Here is a 20,455-nt window from a genome sequence, read left to right as displayed (position 1 = left end):
AAACATCCACAAAAAGGGCCACACGGGCCCAAATTATTACTCTTATTATAAATCACTATGTGCCTTATTTTCATTCAGGACAATTTTTCTTAGTATCTAAGGAAAATTGTTCTGAGTTTGAGTTCGTAGTCCCTTAGTGGTTTGGTAACTTAAAGAACACAAAAAAGGACCTACACGAGCCAAAAAGAATTATTTCTTTATAAATCACTATGTAACTTATTAAATAGTAAATTATTGTAGCTTTAATTAAAAATATTTGAATAAAGAAAACGGCAATCAACACAAAAATATTATTTATTTACATAATAATGCGTTATTATAATGCGTGTACAATACGTCCGAGCAAATAATATTATTCAAAGCCTCAACTAGGGGTGCCACCCGTACATTATTGTTATAATTACTGAGGAAGTGTATGTCAACCCTAACTTTGTTTATAATCTGTGTCGATCTAAATATATATAACTCAAAGGTGGTCAGTCACCTTAGTGATCTATAAACGCACAGCCCAAACCACTGGACGGATCGGGCTGAAATTTGGTATGCAGGTAGATGTTATGACGTAGGCGTCTGCTAAGAAAGGATTTAGATAAATTCTACCCACAAGGGGATAAAATAGGGGTCGAAAGTTTGCATGAAACTTTGTCAATTTTAAACCAATCGGGCTGAGACTTTGCATGCATAAAGCAACTATGACGTATGTATCCCCTAAGAAAGGATTTTGATAAACTTCACCCCAAAGGGGATAAATTAACGTGAGCGAAGCCGCTGGCAAAAGCTAGTGTAGCATATAATTAATCTTTGCAGGATACGGATATGTAATACTTTCTCTTTCTTGTTCTCTCTCTCTCTCTTGTGTAAATTCTTGTACTGTGTGACATGTTTTGTTCGTCTGTTTCTACTAAATAAATTCTGTACGTGAATTATATAAAATTGCGTATCTTTTAACTGCTAATAACAACATTTATAATAAAGTATTGTAATTTACTTCAGATAATTGTACTGTATACTTTACTAGCTACTCGCCTCGGATTCGCACGGGTGTACATGTATTATATATATAAACGTTCCTCGTGAATCACTCTATCTATGAATAAACCACTTCAAAATCCGTTGCGTAGTTTTAAAGATTTAAGCATACATAGGGACGGACAGACAGCGATAGCGACTTTGTTTTATACTATGTAATGATAATGTGAATAATAAAGTACACGTAAAGTATAAATATAAATAAAAATGTAAAGCATAGTATAGTATATAGTAAATATAAATAATTATATAAAATAAAGTATAAATATAATCGTAAAGTATAAATACTTTATTTCGCTTGACTTGATTTCTTTGGGATTTTGAAGAGTTTAATCATATGTATGATTTCATTAAACGAAATCTATCGATTGGTGCTAACTTAATCGATATTATTCATTATATATTTCAATATAAATATAGACTGTAAAGATGCTGTGCAATTATTTAGTACAGGTAATAATTTGATATAAACTGCAAAAAGCAATAAAAAATATGTTTTTAAATACTTACTAATATTATAAATGCGAAACTAAGTCTGTCTGTCTGTGTGATTCGCTTTCACGCCAAAACTACTGAACCGATTTAAATTTGGTACACAGATAGTCTAGACCCTGAGAAAGGACATAGGCTACTATTTAATGCCAATAAAGGGTTGTAAGGGGTTGAAAGGGGAGATGAAGGGTTGTATAGAAGTATCGTCATTTTTAAAACTAGAATCTTGAAACTTATTTTTTAAGCTGTTCATTAAATACTATAAATAAATATGACTAAGTTTATTATTTTATATTTATTTATTATTTTAATATCTAAAACCTAAAAAAAAACCTAAAATTTTTTACCTCCATAAGGGTAATAATTTTTGTTACCCTTAAGGGGGTAAAAAATAGGGGATAAAAGTTTGTATAGAAACTCGTCATTTTCTAATCTATAATGAGGAATCTTTTTTTTTGCCTTTTTTGGGTTAGATTATTAAATATTTTTTCTATATTTGTCCAGGTCACTATAACACGCGGACGAAACCGCGGGCGCAGCTATAAGAATAAAGAAAAATAAATCGTACTTTATTTTGATACTATGTGCTTTTTTATATATAATAAATGGTTAATAAATGGTTGCCACCTTTTTTTTTTCAGATAAAGTGTGGACTTTATCTGAAAAAAAAAAGGTGGCAACCCTAGCCCCAACCCAGAAATATTTGTGAAGCGGGCGTAGTCCTTCGCATTTACTCACGAACTTTTGAACATTTATAGAATTAAATAAACACAAAAAATCACAATAAACTCTCGTTCAAAGCCATACAGTTCAAAATTAAGTAGCAACTCGACAAAGTAGCCATAGGCCGTACCAGTCTTTTTAATTTTTACGCACCAACAGACGCAGCGATTTTCCTTATATTTAGCACATCGAGCGTCGACGTTTCATTTGAGAGGGAGTAAGTAATAATTACGGGTATGACAGAGAAATTGTTGGTTGCGAAGCTACAAAATACTGTTGTACTTAGGAATGACAAGCATTCTAATCATTTGTAATCCAAATTCAAATATTTATTTGTGGAATATATGTAATAAAGGTTTTAGAATAAACTAACTGTTCCCGCGACTACGGCCTAATGAACTAAAAATTATTGTGTTCGTCTTAATTTATTCGTTCCATTAGGTACTGGTAGGTTCAAACTAATACATTTACATCCTGTATCATCCCTTATTTTATCCCCATGCGGGTTGAAATTATCAAAATCCTATTTATGCGAACGTCTTCATCATAGTAACTCCAATGTTTATTTTCAGTTCAATCAGTTGAAAATCTAAAAAGATTTGTACAAAATTTCATCCCCTACTTAATCCCCTTAGGGGTGAAATTTATCAAAATCCTTTCTTAAGGGATTCCTACGTCAGAGTAGCTTTATGCATGCAAAGTCTCAGCCTAATTGGTTTAAAATTAAAGTAGTTATAAAAAATACATTTCGTTGCAGTTACCTTAAAAATATCCTATAATTTTAATGACCCACATTACTTAACATCATAAAATAAATCCCAATATTCTGACATAGCGGGTCCGCCTTTAATTTCCTACCCGTGAGAAACCCGGCCTTTCTTGCCCCTCGGTTTTCCTTTTTATAATTAATGAGATTTTTCGATGATTATCCGTTTTGTACAGACTGGGAACATAAGTGGAGTTTGTTAATCGGCTATTTGCGCCCTGATTCTACCCATGGGGATGAATAAAATATTTTTTACCATAGAAATAAAAGCATTCATGGAATACTCTGTTAGATTTACGTAGTTAAAATGGACGGTCTGATACCTATAGAAATAATCATTACATAGTATAAAACAAAGTCGCTGTCGCTGTCCGTCCGTCCCTATGTATGCTTAAATCTTTAAAACTACGCAACGGATTTTGAAGCGGTTTTTTAATAGATAGAGTGATTCAAGAGGATGGTATATATATATAATACATGTACACCTATGCGAAGCCAGGGCGAGTAGCTAGTATATTATATTAACGACTATAAATGTTTGAAGTTATCGGCTTGTTCTGTACTATAATACATGTATTATACATATAAACCTTGCTCTTGAATCACTCTATCTATTGTTAAAAACTGCATTAAAATCCGTTGCGTTGTCGTTGTTGTCGGTTTCATTATTATTATTTAATTCCGGAATTATTTAAAGTTTTTATTTATTCACGATTTTATATTTATATGAATATTAAATTTATATATATATGTATATAAATATTATTGTAATTTTTAAACGCCGGAAATGGCAGGGTATGTTTGGATTATTATAGTTTTAAGACCATTATATAAACATGTTCCAGTAAATAAATAAAATAAAAATTTTATTTCTTTCTTTATTTATTACCAGCTACTCGCCCCGACTTTGCACGGGTGTACATGTATTGTACATATAGACCATCCTCTTGAATCACTCTATCTATTAAATAAACAGCTTTAAAATCCGTTGCGTAGTTATAAAGATTTAAGCATACATAAGGACTGACGGACAGCGACAGCGACTTTGTTTTATACTATGTAATGATTATTTCTATAGGTATCAGACCGTCCATTTTAACTACGTAAATCTAACAGAATGAATGCTTTTATTTCTATGGTAAAAAATATTTTATTCATCCCCATGGGTAGAATCAGGGCGCAAATAGCCGATTAACAAACTCCACTTATGTTCCCAGACTTTACAAAACGGATAATCATAGGGACGGACAGACAGCGACAGTCACTTTGTTTTATACTACGAATAGAATAGAATAGAATAGAATAGAAAATCATTCATTCAAATAAACTTAATTTAAGCACTTTTGAATAGTCATAACAATTTGTTTTTTATCTACCACTCGTTCGGAAAGCTGTCTCATCACAAGAAGAACGAGCAAGAAACTTGTGTGTTGCTCTTTTAAATAATCCTTGTAAGTTTACATTTACAAGTCGAAACGTGTGAATACAAACTACCAACAAGCACAAATTTTTTGGGTCAAATATAAATATGCAATAAGATTAAATCAGTCGTAGTGATAAGTGCAGACCAGTCTCTACAAGCAGCACTCATTCACGAGTATAACGGATGAGCCAGCCATCACTGCGCTCGACCATATTTTAGGGAGCCCAATGACCCAGCCCACCACGCTGCCACATGTCTGGACATTTTAGTGAGCATGACTACAATAGAATATAATGAAGCCCATGGTCTGTATTTCGTCCAAGTTCCGTCCAATGACAAAGGGCTGGATGCGGATCATTAGATACGATTGGATCGACGCAATGACCCGAGGTTCCGTTCCTAATGGACTGCAAGCAAGCGGGACCTCACCAACAGAATATCACCGCAGCTGGAATGACTTGTTTTATAATAATAATAATAATAAGTCTGAACAAACACCTAGACACGTTGCATATCCCCTCCTCTACAATAGACCTATTACAAAAGCCGTCATACTAAACACATGCCGAATAGTCAGAAAATTTCTATCTTCATCACATAACTCATCCATGCTTGGTTAAGGCCCGCGTGTTTGAATATATTACCCCCGTAAAAAGGGAGATATAATATATATATATAATAATAATAATCTTTATTTGTCTCAAACAGAAACTTTTTACACAATACAACTATTGCCCATAGAATAATATAATTCACGGCCCAAATATCCTTATTATGTGATAAGATAAGATTTTTTACTCTACTCAAAATTATGTATGATCACCGAATAGTCAAAATTCGACCTTAATTAATTTAAATTATAAGATTGAATATTATTAAAGCTTCCATTGTCAAAGACTAGAGTGTGTAATGTTTACCACTTTCTTTGAAAGAGGAAAAAAATGATAAAATATTTATAAGAAATCTCAAGACATTGTTGATTAAAAAATGTTATTATACAATTTTAGAATATAAAAATGACATATTGAATTAAATATTATATAATTTTAATAATTAAATATATAGAATTTTAATTTATTAATTATTACTATTTTTCTTATTATTATTATTATACATTATACTAGCTGTCCCGGTAAACGTTGTTTTGCCACATAAATTAATAACGCTGTAAAAAAATAGGGGTTGATGATAGAAGGGTGAAAATTTAGGATTGTATGTATTCTTGTACGTTGTATCATAAAAAAATAGAAACTAAAAATTTTGTCTAAAAATAAAAAAAAAAATTGAGGGGTGGACTAACCCTAACATTTTGGGGGATGAAAAATAGATGTTGGCCGATTCTCAGACCTACTCAATACGCTCACAAAATTTCATGAGAAGCTTGAGATGAGAAGTTTCGGAGGAGTATGGGTACGAAAACTGTGACACGTTGTAACCTGAAATATGTTAAATAAAACATTGTAAAACTTAACAAGAGCCGTGAACGGAAACGGAAACCCTTGTAAAGTGTAGCTGTCTGTCTGTCTTTATCTCTTACTTAATTCTTTCAACCGAAGCAACGGAAGGTAAAGGAAACAGAAATAATTGCATGAGATAATGAAAGTTATGGCAGTAAAAAAATTATGCTAGCCGACAGCTTGTTTATCATTGCAATTATATGAAAGAAATTATTTCTCTCCTGTTAGATAGAATACTTAATTATGTAGATAAGATAGTCGCTATTACGCGAGACTACGACTTGTACAAAAATAAAAAAATTGCTAAAAGAATCCTATCTTTATTTAATCTATATTATATATATATATATATATATATATATATATATATAAATATCCCCTTGGGCACTTTGTGGCTCAGACGTGCCGTATAGGTAGTTTTTTGTTGATCCTTTTTCACTTGTTGATCCGGAGGCCTTTTGTTGATCTAATGCCAGCTGACGATATATAAATGTTGATCCTTTTTGAGCCACAACTGTCACGACGAGTAATAATAATAATTAAGCGACTTATACACGATTTTATACAAATCCACCTTTTTGGCATACGAGCAGTTCTTGATCCAATTCAAACGGGCCAATCAGGGTGCAGCATTTGCCAAGGGCTTCCTCATTGGCACGTTTGGGCTACTACATTATGGCTACAGTAACTTAATAATGTCTAGCTAGTATTTCAAGAATAATAGTCTATCTAATCTAAATATTTATAGAAATCAGTCTGGAGTAACGTGACTCCAGATCAAACCTCAATACTTGTTATTTTTTGGACGGGAATCTTTTCTTTTGTAACAACGTTACTGAGCAAATAAAGAGAAGACGCAACGGCGGATCCAGGGGGGAGCGTCATGGAGGTCATGGGAGTCATGGGGGCGTCATGACTCTCCCCCCCCCCCCTTAGCCCAGGACTTAGGTAGACCACTAATTGAACTAAAAAATAATGAAACAGCAAATTTTTTTGCACGATCGGAGTGTTGGTGCAGTAGTATTAATTATAATTAAACATTGTTACTTAAAATATAACAGTTAAAGTACTATAACACTAAAAGCAAAATAGGTATTTTCAAAATACTTTTTCAAAATAAATTACCCTTTGAGTTTGTGTCCAAACCTCAGATATTTTATTTATTTTAGGTATATTACATAGTATAGTATAAAACAAAGTCGCTTTCGCATCTAACAAGTACATAAATAAAGAAAGAAGACTTTTTGGCTCTGAATATATTTCAAAAATCAATTACTTGTGTTAATCAATTTATATACTCGTTCTTATTTCATAGTACTTGTTTTGATCCGAGTATATACAGATACCGTAACGGTCTATTAATTATGAATTTATTATACCTAACCTAGATATTCTATTTTGACGAAACTCCGTGTAGTAGTAGTATCCGATAAGGGTATGCGAACCCTAAGTATTATTTCAAAATGACCAGTAATTTCGAAGAAATAAGCCTTTGAATTTTGAATTTTGATTTTAATAAGCCTTTGAATCAACTTACCAAACGGACGCTCAAGGTTCGATTCCCGCCACCGATTTTTTTTGTTATTTTTTTTTGTCTTTATTCTAATTTTAAATTAACTATTTTAATAATTAAATGAATTTAATCGAACAAAACGTTGTTAAGTATTCAATTAATTTTAATTTACATTACCTATTGTACTTTCTAAATTGTAAAGCAGCTAACAATTATAGTAAGATCTTATAAATAACTAACACAACAAGTAAAACATTTTAAATGTATTTTCATTATTATTACAAATATTTTTTATGCATAATATAATAGTTAATATCACTTACAATTAATTTAATACTTAACAACGATTTTATCGATTAAATTCATTTAAATATAACCCATAAATGTATAAATATTATATATAAATAAATACATAATGATCCGATAATCAAATTATAAGTACAGTCTCAAATTGAAAGTAAGAAAAACAGAAAATATAGAGAGAACTATAGGGATATAACAGAAAGATGTGAAAAATGGAGAAGGACAGTAAAAAAGTTACAAATTTAAATAATGTTGCCGCAATTTCTGTTTAAATGAATTTATTACATTATTATATATATTAGGCATACGACTAGCCTTATGACTGTTACTTTTTTTTTAATCTATACATGTAAATAAAATTGGAGTGTCTGTTTGCAATATTGAAATAACCGTTTTTACTACTTGCATATGAATATAAATACGGTACATACACCAAAATAACATAATTTACATGTTTTGTCTGTCTGTCTGTCTGTTTGTTCCGGCTAATCTCTGAAATAGCTGGACCGATTTTGACGGGACTTTTTTTGGCAAGTAGCTGATGTAATAAGGCTACTACCTAGTAACTTAGGCTACTTTTATTTTAGAAAAATAAAGTTATAAACCACGTGGACGAAGTCGCGGGAACAGCTACTGTATAATATATTAGAGATACCTACGTGTTTTTTTATTGATGACTAGCTGTACACGGGATTTCGTCCGTGTGGAATTTAACTTTATTTTTCTAAAATATAAGAAGTTAAATTCCACGCGGACGAAGTCGCGTGTACAGCTAGTTGTCGGTAGTCTAGCGATTTAGCTAGCACACTGCTTTGATTCCTGCTTGGTGGTCGAGGGTTCGATTCCTCGCACGCTGCAAACATTTGTATTCATGAGTAGGATTGTTTGTAACGGTCTGGGTGTTTTCTATGTATAGATAATATATATGTATTTACGAAAAAAATCTTTGTATTTATATCAGTTATCTAGTACCCATAACATAATCTTCAGCTAGCTTAACTTGGGTCTAGATGAAGCTGTGTGAATTGTCCTGAGATTACTATTATTATTAATTGGTACACAGGTAAACTACTAACTAGGCCATATTGGTGTTGTTTGTTATGGTGAAAAAACTAGTATATATATAAGTTACACGTACAATTTCAAAGACTTATTTCTTCAAAACTACTGGCTATTCTGAAATAAAACTTTAGGGTTTGTATATGTAATGTTTGCATATAAAATATGATTAAAGGTTACCAGTGTATTTACACTTTTACTGAACAAACAGAGTTGTTTAATACTGAAAATATTGTGTGGAAGGCATCAATTACTTTCAGTGCATGTATAGCTTTTCTCTTTTCCTAATTATTATTATTATTAAGTTTAAAGTGGTTGAATTTTACGTAAGGGGTATTTATACATTATTTCTAATTTACCATTTATTTTAAGTTTTTTAAACTCTATTCATCGAGACCTATCTAATGAGTCCAAACACGATATTTCTGCTGTAAGTTTTCGAAGAGTATGTTCATCATCTGATAATATTGGTGCCAGCATGAAGTCAAGGTTAACAGATAACTAATTACTTTTATTTCGTCAAAATCTTTAGATTACGTATAATAAATTCATAATATCGCTACCTATTCAAATCAAAACAAGTATTAGGTACTTCATGTACTAGTATATAAATTCATCAACACACAAGTAAATGATTTTTAAATATATTCAGAGCCAAAAAATCTTTGTGCATTTAAAAAATTTTGCCGACACGGATTCACTATTGCAGGAAATTGTTGAAAAAATATATATCGAGTATCTACTACTATCGACGAATACATTTGGCAACAACGCATGTTCTCGGCCGGAACGGCAACATCGCATATTAGAATACAAAGATAGTGGTAGAAAGAGAGAGACAGTGGAATCAGCAATATCTACGGATCGTGGCTGGATCAACTAAGTGTGCAAGTTTATATAAATGTATATATATATATATACATTTGTCTTTAATTCAAAGGAAATATAAATAATGAACGCATCACATTTAAAACAGTATAAATAGTTAATAATTTAATAATAAGTTAATAGTTTAATAAGTACGTACGTAATATTATCACATGGTAACAGCACGTATTATGGCAAAAATAAACATCGGCTGATTTGAAAAGATTTATTATAGTAATAATAGTAATCTCAAGACAATTCACACAGCTTCATTTAGACCCAAGTTATGCTAGCTGAAGATTATGTTATGGGTACTAGACAACTGATATAAATACAAAGATTTTTTGTCGTAAATACATATATATTATCTATACATAGAAAACACCCAGACCGTTACAAACAATCATACTCATGAATACAAATGTTTGCAGCGTGCGAGGAATCGAACCCTCGACCACCAAGCAGGAATCAAAGCGGTGTGCTAGCTAAATCGCTAGACTACCGACAACTAGCTGTACACGCGACTTCGTCCGCGTGGAATTTAACTTCTTATATTTTAGAAAAATAAAGTGAAATTCCACACGGACGAAATCCCGTGTACAGCTAGTCATCAATAAAAAAACACGTAGGTATCTCTAATATATTATACACTAGCTGTACCCGCGACTTCGTCCACGTGGTTTTTAACTTTATTTTTCTAAAATAAAAGTAGCCTAAGTTACTCCTTATTACATCAGCTACCTGCCAGAAAAAGTCCCGTCAAAATCGGTCCAGCCATTTCAGAGATTAGCTGGAACAAACAGACAGACGGACAAAAATTGTAAAATATGTTATTTTGGTGTATGTACCGTATTTATATTCATATGCAAGTAGTAAAAAACGGTTATTTCAATATTACAAACAACAGGCTTCAACATTCTCAAGTACCACAAAAAATATGTTTTTTCTATCAAATAAACCGTTTTTATTAAAAACAAGCTGTTCCCGCGACTTCGTCCGCGTGGAATTAAACTTTATTTTTCTAAAATAAAAGTAATCTAAGTTACTCCTTATAAATCAGCTACCTGCCAAAAAAAAGTACCGTCAAAATCGGTCCAGCCATTTCAGAGATTAGCCGGAACAAACAGACCGACAGACAGACAGACTAAAATTATAAAAATTGTTATTTTGGTATATGTACCTTATATATATACATATGCATGTAGTAAAAAACGGTTATTTCAATATTACAAACAGACACTCCAATTTTATTTATATGTATAGATCTATAGATTATTATTTATTTATTTATTTATTCATCCAAAATAATACAAATTGTGTAGGATAACGTAATAGTAACGTTACAGTAAAATTTTGTCAACAACATAATAGCAACTTAAATATTAAATCTCGGTATATCTATAGACTAGCTGGCCCCAGCGACTTCGTCCGCGTGAAATTTTATTTTATTTTTCTAAAATAACAGTAGCGTAAGTTAATCCTTATTACATCAGCTACTTGCCAAAAAAAGTCCCGTCAAAATCGGTCCAGCTATTTCAGAGATTAGCCGGAACAAACAGACAGACAGACAGACAAAACATGTAAATTATGTTATTTTGGTGTATGTACCGTATTTATATTCATATGCAAGTAGTAAAAACGGTTATTTCAATATTGCAAACAGACACTCCAATTTTATTTACATGTATAGATTAAAAAAAAAGTAACAGTCATAAGGCTAGTCATATGCCTAATATATATAATAATGTAATAAATTCATTTAAACAGAAATTGCGGCAACATTATTTAAATTTGTAACTTTTTTACTGTCCTTCTCCATTTTTCACATCTTTCTGTTATATCCCTATAGTTCTCTCTATATTTTCTGTTTTTCTTACTTTCAATTTGAGACTGTACTTATAATTTGATTATCGGATCATTATGTATTTATTTATACATTTATGGGTTATATATTTATGTATGTATATTGTTATTTTTTTATAGAAATGTATATTTTGCTTATCTTTATTATCTTTATAAATCTTTTTTTGACATTTCTTATTTATATTAGTGCACCGCCAATAATCTTTCGCTGCACCACTCATGGTTGCCTGGTAAATAACGCGGCAAGATATTAAGTCCGCCACATGTACAAATTTTTTTTGTGCATTAAAGTTAAATAAATAAAAAAATACAATACTGTTTAATGAAAATGGGTATTGTCTAGTGCTTTGAGATGTATCAAAATAAGGTCAACAAAAAAGTCCGTGATGGTATATGTCTATCTCTCAAGGATAACCAACAATAACCATTTTTTATCTTTTACATTTTACGGGAATTTTTTTTATCGTATGTTTCCCTTAAAATCATGTAAACTATGCTATTATGTCATAATCTAAAGAAATAATAATATTTTATAGTGAAATATCCACTATCAAATAGTAATGTAAGTAGCAATGTAATTCGTTACACGCGAATCAGCTGTTATAAGGTCAAAGGTCGGTGCACCCCGCGTATTTGATAAATTGTGCTTCTCTGGATGTCTTTAAGAGAAAATGGCAGTATGTACGTGTATATGTACAAGTCCTTAAGTGTTAAGTTTTTCAAATGTACAATAAAGAATAAATATTTTTAAGTACAGTACTTACGTACATTAATATAATACCTACTTTTTACTTGTATCTATTGTCATCAAAATTAAATTATAAGTTCTTAACTTGACCACGACTATGTGACCCTCTCTTGGCGCCAAAACGAGTGAAAAAATGAACAGCATACGACGACGACGCATACCTATAGAGTGGAGCAACTGCTTATTCAGTTTTATTCAACTATTTAGTCCCTCCACCGTTACAATGAATGGAGGCGGATATTACAATGTATGTAGCATTGCGAATATAAAATATCTAGATTAGGTATAATAAATTCATAATTGATAGTCCGTTACGGTATCAGAGCCAAAAAGTCTTCTTTCTTTATTTATGTACTGTTAGATGCGACATCGACTTTGTTTTATACTACACTATGTAATGATTGATATACCTAAAATAAATAAAATATCTGAGGTTTGGACAAAAATTCAAAAGGTACTTTATTTTGAAAAAGTATTTTGAAAATACCTATTTTGCATTTAGTATTTGAAATACAAAACACAAAACTATTTTTGTTTTTAGAGTGACATTTCTATGAATTCACTGTCGATAGCGAGCGGTGCGATGGAAAAAGATAACCGTTTATAAAAATATAATAAATAGCCCTGGACAATTAACACAGACTGATACTGAACTGATATAAATAGATATTTTTATCTTGTAAATACATATATAATATACATATAAAACACCCAGACCGATGAAATCAATCGATGACCGATGAGTACATATGTTTGCACCGTGCGAGAAATCGAACCCGCGACCATCGGATGTAAAGCGGTGTGACCACCGAGGCAGTCGAAATATATAAATAATCTTATGAATTTAATTTATTCTAATTTGTTTGTGTGCGCGGGGTGCGGTGTACGGTGCAGGGGGGACCCTGCCTCCACCGTTGCTGGAGCTTGCATGTATGGAGCATTGCGAATATAAAATATCTAGATTAGTAAATTCATAATTGATAGACCGTTACGGTATCTATATATATTCGGATTAAAATAAGTATCGCAATAAGGACCAGTATATAAAGTGATCAACACAATTAATTGATTTTTGAAATATATATACAGAGCCAAAAAGTCTTTGTGTATTCAAAAAATATCTAATTTGTTTGTGTGCGCGGGGTGCGGTGTACGGTGCAGGGGGGACCCTGCCTCCACCGTTGCTGGAGCTTGCATGTATGGAGCATTGCGAATATAAAATATCTACATTAGTAAATTAATAAAGTCATAATTGATAGACCGTTACGGTAAGGACGAGTATATAAAGTGATCAACATAATTAATTGATTTTTGGAATATATTCAGAGCCAAAAAGTCTTTGTGTATACCAAAAATTTAGCCGTTCGGAGCCATTCAGTCACGAATTATTAGTAAAAAAAGTGTCGAGTATATCGTACTATCGACGAATATATATGGCCACATCGCAAAATAGAATGCGACGTTGCCATACCGCCTGAGATATACGCGGTAGAGGTCAAGTTATTCAGTGCAAAAGGTGGAATCGGCAAGTGTTTAGGTTGTGGCGTGATCAACAAAGTGCCCAAAGAGGTGTTTATATATATATATATATATATATATATATATACTATCCTGTCTTTATTTAAGCTATCTGCGAGTGAAAGTCTCATCAAAATCGATCCAGCCATTTCAGAGATAGCAAGACTAAACAAACAGACAGGAAGACAAACATTATTGAACTTATTTTCTTATGTAAGTACCGTATATACTTTACATGTGTACTGTAAAGTTATTAATTGTAAATTACAACCAGACACTTTAATTGTATTAATTTGTATATATATATATATATGATATATTAAATCTTTATATTACGAGTATATTAAAAACGAAAGTTTGTAAGTATGGACGTTTGTTACTCTTTCACGCAAAAAGTACTGAACGGATTTTGATGAAACTTGACAATAACATAGCTTATGCATTAGAATAACACATAGGCTATATTTTATATTGAAATTTAACACGGTTGAAACCGCGACACAGCTCGTGATACACACACACACAGACACACATTATAAATTTACAAAGTATAATATGATAGCGATTGAAAGAGAAAGATGAATGTATGTAGAAAGCAATAAATATTGCAATGTATCGGTGGACTGTATGTGTGTTTAAATGATGAAAACACGTATAGAATATGACAGTAAAATACATTTAAACTAGCTTTTGCCAGTGGCTTCGCTCGCTGTAATTTATCAACTTAGAGGTGGAATATATCAAAATCCTTTCTTAGGGGATGTCTACGTCATAGTAGCTTTATGCATGCAAAGTCTCAGCCCGATCGGTTTAAAATTGACAAAGTTTCTTATAAACTTTCAGCTCCTATTATATCCCCTTGGGGGTGGAATTAATCAGAATCCTTTCTTAGCGGATGCCTATGTCATAACATGTACCTGCATGCCAAATTTCAGCCCGATCCGTCCAGTTGTTTGGGCTGTGCGTTGATAGATCACTATGTCAGTATGATGAAAGTTTGTATAAATCTTCTTAGATTTTCGACTGATTGAACTGAAATTAAAGATTGGAGCTACTATGATGAAGACGTTCACTTAAATAGGATTTTGATAAATTCAACCCGCATGGGGATAAAATAAGGGATGATGCAGGATGTAAATGTATTAGTTTGAACTTATCAGTACCTAATGGAACGAATAAATTAAGACGAACAAAATAATTTTTGAGTTATATATATTTAGATACAGTTGCAAACTATCCAAAAGACAATGAGAAAATAATACAATGAAGTGAAGTATCAAATAACATCATTACATAATATAAAACAAAGTCGCTATCGCTGTCTGTCCGTCCCTATGTATGCTAAATCTTTGAAACTACGCAACGGATTTTGAAGCGGTTTTTTTAATAGATAGAATGAGAGGAAGATTTATATGTATAATACATGTAAACCCGGGCAACGCCGGGGCGAGTAGCTAGTGACATATAAACAGAACTGTTATAATAATATGAATTTAGAAATAATAAAAGTATCAAAGGAGTTTGTCGCTGGCCAACAATTATCTTCCACAAAATCTCTATATACGTAGGATGCTGTTTAATCTGTATTTCTGAGAGTTACCCAAGATTAAGCTTGTTGAAGATCCGCTGGGCGGATAATTAGGGAAATTGACTCCATTAACATTACATAAAAACATAAAAGTCATTCTTCTGGAACATTCTAAATGCTTACAACTTGTCTGAACATGTTTTGTAATACTTATAAATAAAAGATATAAAAGATGATGATTTCATTTGTATTAAACAATTAAAGAAATAATATATCTATACATCTATACATATAAATAAAATTGGAGTGTCTGTCTGTAATATTGTAATAACCGTGTTTTACTACATGCATATGAATATAAATACGGTACATACACCAAAATAACATTTTTTACAATTTTTGTCTGTCTGTCTGTCTGTTTGTTCCGGCTAATCGCTGAAATGGCTGAACCGATTTTGACGGGACTTTTATTGGCAGGTAGCTGATGTAATAAGGAGTAAATTGGCTATTTCTATTTTAGAAAAATTCTTCTTCCACGCAGACGAAATCGCGGATACAGATAGCATAGTCTATAAATATAATAAGACGATCTTCTGCTCATTCTTCTTGTGATGAATCTGCGTTCCGAATGAGTGGTAGAATAAAAAAAATATATCTATGTATTTAAAGTTTTTTTATAAAAACATTATTATCGTTAACGAATTCTTCAATTTTATAGTAAGCTTTTTTGCAAAGGAAGTGTTTTATTTGACATTTAAATCTTTTTTCTGGCAGATTTATAACAGACTCTGCTATTTTATTGTAAAACCTTACGCAATTGCCATAAAACGAATTACTAACTTTAGCCAAACGACATTTAGGTAAAATCAGTTTGTTATTGTTATGTACGTAAGCTTTTATTGGTGCAATCACTACATCTTTTGAAACTGTCTATATTCTTCCTGGCATATATGATGTAAAGTAAAATAAAAGAGTAACAAATATCCATGCATCCAGCCACAGTCAGAATCTTCCGCATTTATAATATTAGTAAGTTAAATAGTCTGTTTAAGTTAATCTCCTTGGAAGATGTCCGGTTTGTCTGCGTGTTGAATCAAATAAAGCCGCTGAGTTAACAAATGCAGCCATCTGTTTCACCGCCTTTGCCTCGCCAGATTTAAACAATGAAAAACTCATATTTAATTAGGAAAAAGTTGGGCCCAAACTTTGTGCGGGGAAAGTTTCTTAATAAAAGATGACCTATTCTAGTGTTCCCTTATTAAATTACAAATGTACCGTGGAGTCTGTTCTTGCTTTTAACATTGTTAAAATTTAATTCGTGTAAAGGTCAAAGACAAATTGTTGATTTTAATTTACACAATGTCTGTTACACAAATCTTCTTCTTCCAGCCTTACCCCATTTTCATTTGAGGTCCGCTCTCCTAATCTTTCTTCTCCAGTGGTGTCTGGTTTGGACTGTTGCTGGCTCTATGTTTCCGTTGTCCTTAAGGTCCTTACTAACTACTGACATCCATGTTAATCGGGGTCGTCCACACTTTTTCGGTCCTGAATTGAGGTCGAGAACTTTTCTCGTCAAGTGGTCTTCCGGTCTCCTCATGACATGGCCATACCATCTAAGTCGTGCTTCCACTAGCTTATCCAGTATAGGTCTTATTCTGAATGTATCATGATGCATTTCTTATTAACCAGTTACAACACACACTCACACATATGCTGCATGCATTCTCACAGACACACATACACACATACGCACACAAACACACGGATGCGTTATATCCATTATATACGCACGCAAAAACGCAGTCTCCCAGCCATACAAACTCTTACAAACTAAATGAAATAAATTTTCTTAATCATTTTTATGTGAATGGAATCGGTAATCCTCATGTTGTTTTTGGGAAGGAACTGACTCCTGACATAAAGTTTACGACAGTTTGGGTGTCCAACAGTCTTTTTTTTATTATTAGGTTGTTTGGGCTATCGTCAGATACCTGAATCTGTAGCACTGCGACCTACATAGATCTATTGAGCTCGCCCTTTTTCAAAGTTCGCTACCTAGACGCGTCAGGGATAAGAATTGAAGGATATTCTTAGGAGCGATGGTTTTTATCTCCTCGGGAAAGAGTATAAACTTTCCAAAGGAGATATTTCGTTTATGCATGAGTGGGCTACAACCACATAGGATGTGTAGTGGCGTTTCCTCTTCAGTTTGGCAGAATCTACAGATTCTTGTCGTGCATAGGCCTAGGTAAGCTATATGCTTGTTCAACTTGCAGTGTCCTGTGAGGGCCCTAGTCATCATGCATATATTGTTTTTACTCAATAGCAATAGTCTATTGGAGTATTTGTTCGAGTAGCCGGATATTAGGGGTTTTGAATGTGTCAATCCTGGCATTTCTTGCCAGTGATTCAGTGCTTCTCGTTTGGCTATTGATTTGAGATGTCCCAGTTTTAGGCAACGAGACACACCACAGAAGGGTTCGGGACCCAGTTGGGCGGTTTTTGCTCCTAACTTTGCCAGATGATCGGAACAATCATACTCATGAATACTAATATTTGCACCGTGCGAGGAATCGAACCCGCGAACGCTGGGCCACCGAGACCGTCAATATACATTGCCTGTGGTATTCAATGTTGTCAGTTCAGAGTCAGACTACGATACTACAAGGAAGTTTTACATAGACCTTCTTAAAATCAATTAAAATATTACCTACACAAAATTATCATTGGCTAAATAATATATTACCATTTTGAAAGCGTTCATAACTTTTAAAAGCTTCTATAAAGTACATATATCATTCAATTGAACGGTTACAATAAATTAATACGGGTACGGAACCCAAAATCTATACATATAAATAAAATTGGCATATCTGTTTGTAATATTGAAATAACCGTTTTTTACTACATGCATATGAATATAAATACGGTAGGTATATACACCGAAATAACATTTTTTACAATTTTTGTCTGTCTGTCTGTCTGTTTGTTTGTTTGTTCCGGCTAATCTCTGAAAAGGCTGAACCGATTTTGACGGGACTTTTTTGGCAGTGTCTGTGTCTGTCTGTTTGTTCCGGCTAATCTCTGAAAAGGCTGGACCGATTTTGACGGGAATTTTTTGGCAGTGTCTGTGTCTGCCTGTTTGTTCCGGCTAATCTCTGAAAAGGCTGGACCGATTTTGACGGGACTTTTTTTGGCAGGTATCGGATGTAATAAGGAGTAACTTAGGCTTTTATTTTAGAAAAATAAAGTAATGTTACAAAATTCCACGCAGACGAAGTCGCGGTACAGCTAGTAAATATACCGCTGATTACACAAACCACCGTAATGTAAACGTTACTCTGAACACGACAGACCAAAAGCATTGATATCCAAAGGATTTCAACGAAGCGGTTCAACCTCAATCAATTAGCTTAAATTTTTACAAAGCGATTTGCCTGAAATAATATTTGCACTCATTTATACCAATAAATTGTCTAGATTGTTAAAAAAAACTGGTAAGACACGTGATTTGCTGATTACTGCATCGTTATTCATACGACCTCGGTGACCTAGCGGTTTAGCATACCGCCTTACTTCCGATGGTCGCGGGTTCGATTCCTCGCACGGTACAAACACTTGTACTTATGAGTATGATGGTGTTTTCTATGTATAGTATGTATGTATTTACAAGAAATTATCTATGTATTTGTATCAGTTATCTAGTACCCATAACACAAGCTTTAGTTAGCTTAACTTGGGTCCAGTGTTTTGTTTAATTATTATTATAAAATTAGTAAAATTGCAGAGAATGTTATAGTATAAATCTATACATATTAATAAAATTGGAGTGTCTGTTTGTAATATTGAAATAACCGTTTTTTTAGTACATGCATATGAATATAAATAAGTGTATGTACCCACCAACATAACATTCTTTACAAATTTATCTGTCTGTCTGCCTGTCTCTGAAATGGCTGGATCGATTTTGACGGGACTTTTCTTAGTAGATAGCTGATATAATTAGGAGTCACGTAGGCTACTTTTATTTTAGAAAAATAAAGTTAAATTCCACGCAATCAAAGGCGTGGGCACAGCTAGTTATTATATAAACATAGAATTGCTCTAACTTAAGTTATTATTACAATAGTTATTTTTATAAAATATTCAAATTTATTTCTAGTTACCACAAAACAATGCAATAAAATAAGGCAATGTAAGCAGTATTTACTGAAAAAGCCATGGTGTGAATTTCAGGAATATATCTAGATAGATGACTATTCTGGAATGGTATGTTAGCTGAAAATATTTGAACCTGTAAGCCAACCAAATATATTTGGAAAATTTTATATAGAAATATAACGTGCTGAATTTAACACAATTTTTTTTTAATTAATCTTAACATTTTTTTAATTTATCCCCTTTAGGGGTGGAATTTATCAAAATCCTTTCTTAGAGGATGCCTGCGTCATAGTAGCTTTATGCATGCAAAGTCTCAGCCCGATCGGTTTAAAATTGACAAAGTTTCATACAAACTTTCATCCCCTATTTTATCCCCTTGGGGGTAGAATTCATCAAAATCCTTTCATAGCGGATGCCTACTTTATAACATCTATCTGCATGCACAATTTCAGCCGGATCCGTCCAGTGGTTTGGACTGTGCGTTGATAGATCACTATATCAGTCACCTTTGAGTTATATATATATAAAGATAAGCTTTGCTGAATAAATGTGATTTTTAAATTATATTGTAGCTTGATAATGAATATCTCAATGGATGTTTTCCGAGCTGCGATGATGATGATGATGATAATGAATGAAAATATGAAGTGTGATATGAATAAATAGAATGTGAAGATTTACCTCCTGCGGTTCGGAGTCGACAAACCAGTCGATGATGGCCGCTGGTAGCGAGTAGTCAGATGTACAGTTGACCATCGCCTGCTCGCCCACTTGCACGATGGTCGGTAGACCAGTGATGAGGGGGTCGTACTCCGGTAGCACTGTTTATAAACAAATAGACAACGTGAATAATTATTAATTCCTAATATAATAATAATAATCTGAGCACAATTCACACAGCGCCATCTAGACCCAAGTTAAGCTAGCTAAAGCTTGTATTATGGGTACTAGACAACTGATACAAATACATAGGTATTTTTTTTTCCATAAATACATACATATTAT

General features: G+C 32.7%; 1 protein-coding gene across 1 annotated transcript in view; it reads right to left on the bottom strand.

The window, feature by feature from the left end:
• The window catches only part of LOC131846265 (uncharacterized), a 77,354-nt gene that overhangs the window by 14,148 nt on the left and 42,751 nt on the right, over positions 1-20,455 (bottom strand). Inside the window, exon 4 of the mRNA XM_059195529.1 lies at positions 20,132-20,271. Within this exon, the coding sequence (XP_059051512.1) occupies positions 20,132-20,271 (140 nt within the window). The remainder of the gene's footprint in view (positions 1-20,131; positions 20,272-20,455) is intronic.

This window comes from Achroia grisella, unplaced genomic scaffold, assembly GCF_030625045.1.
Source record: "Achroia grisella isolate CSIRO2021 unplaced genomic scaffold, CSIRO_AGI_Agris_v1 utg509, whole genome shotgun sequence".
In the NCBI taxonomy this organism is placed as follows: Eukaryota; Metazoa; Arthropoda; class Insecta; order Lepidoptera; family Pyralidae; genus Achroia; species Achroia grisella.
This window is presented reverse-complemented; position numbering and strand designations above follow the sequence as displayed.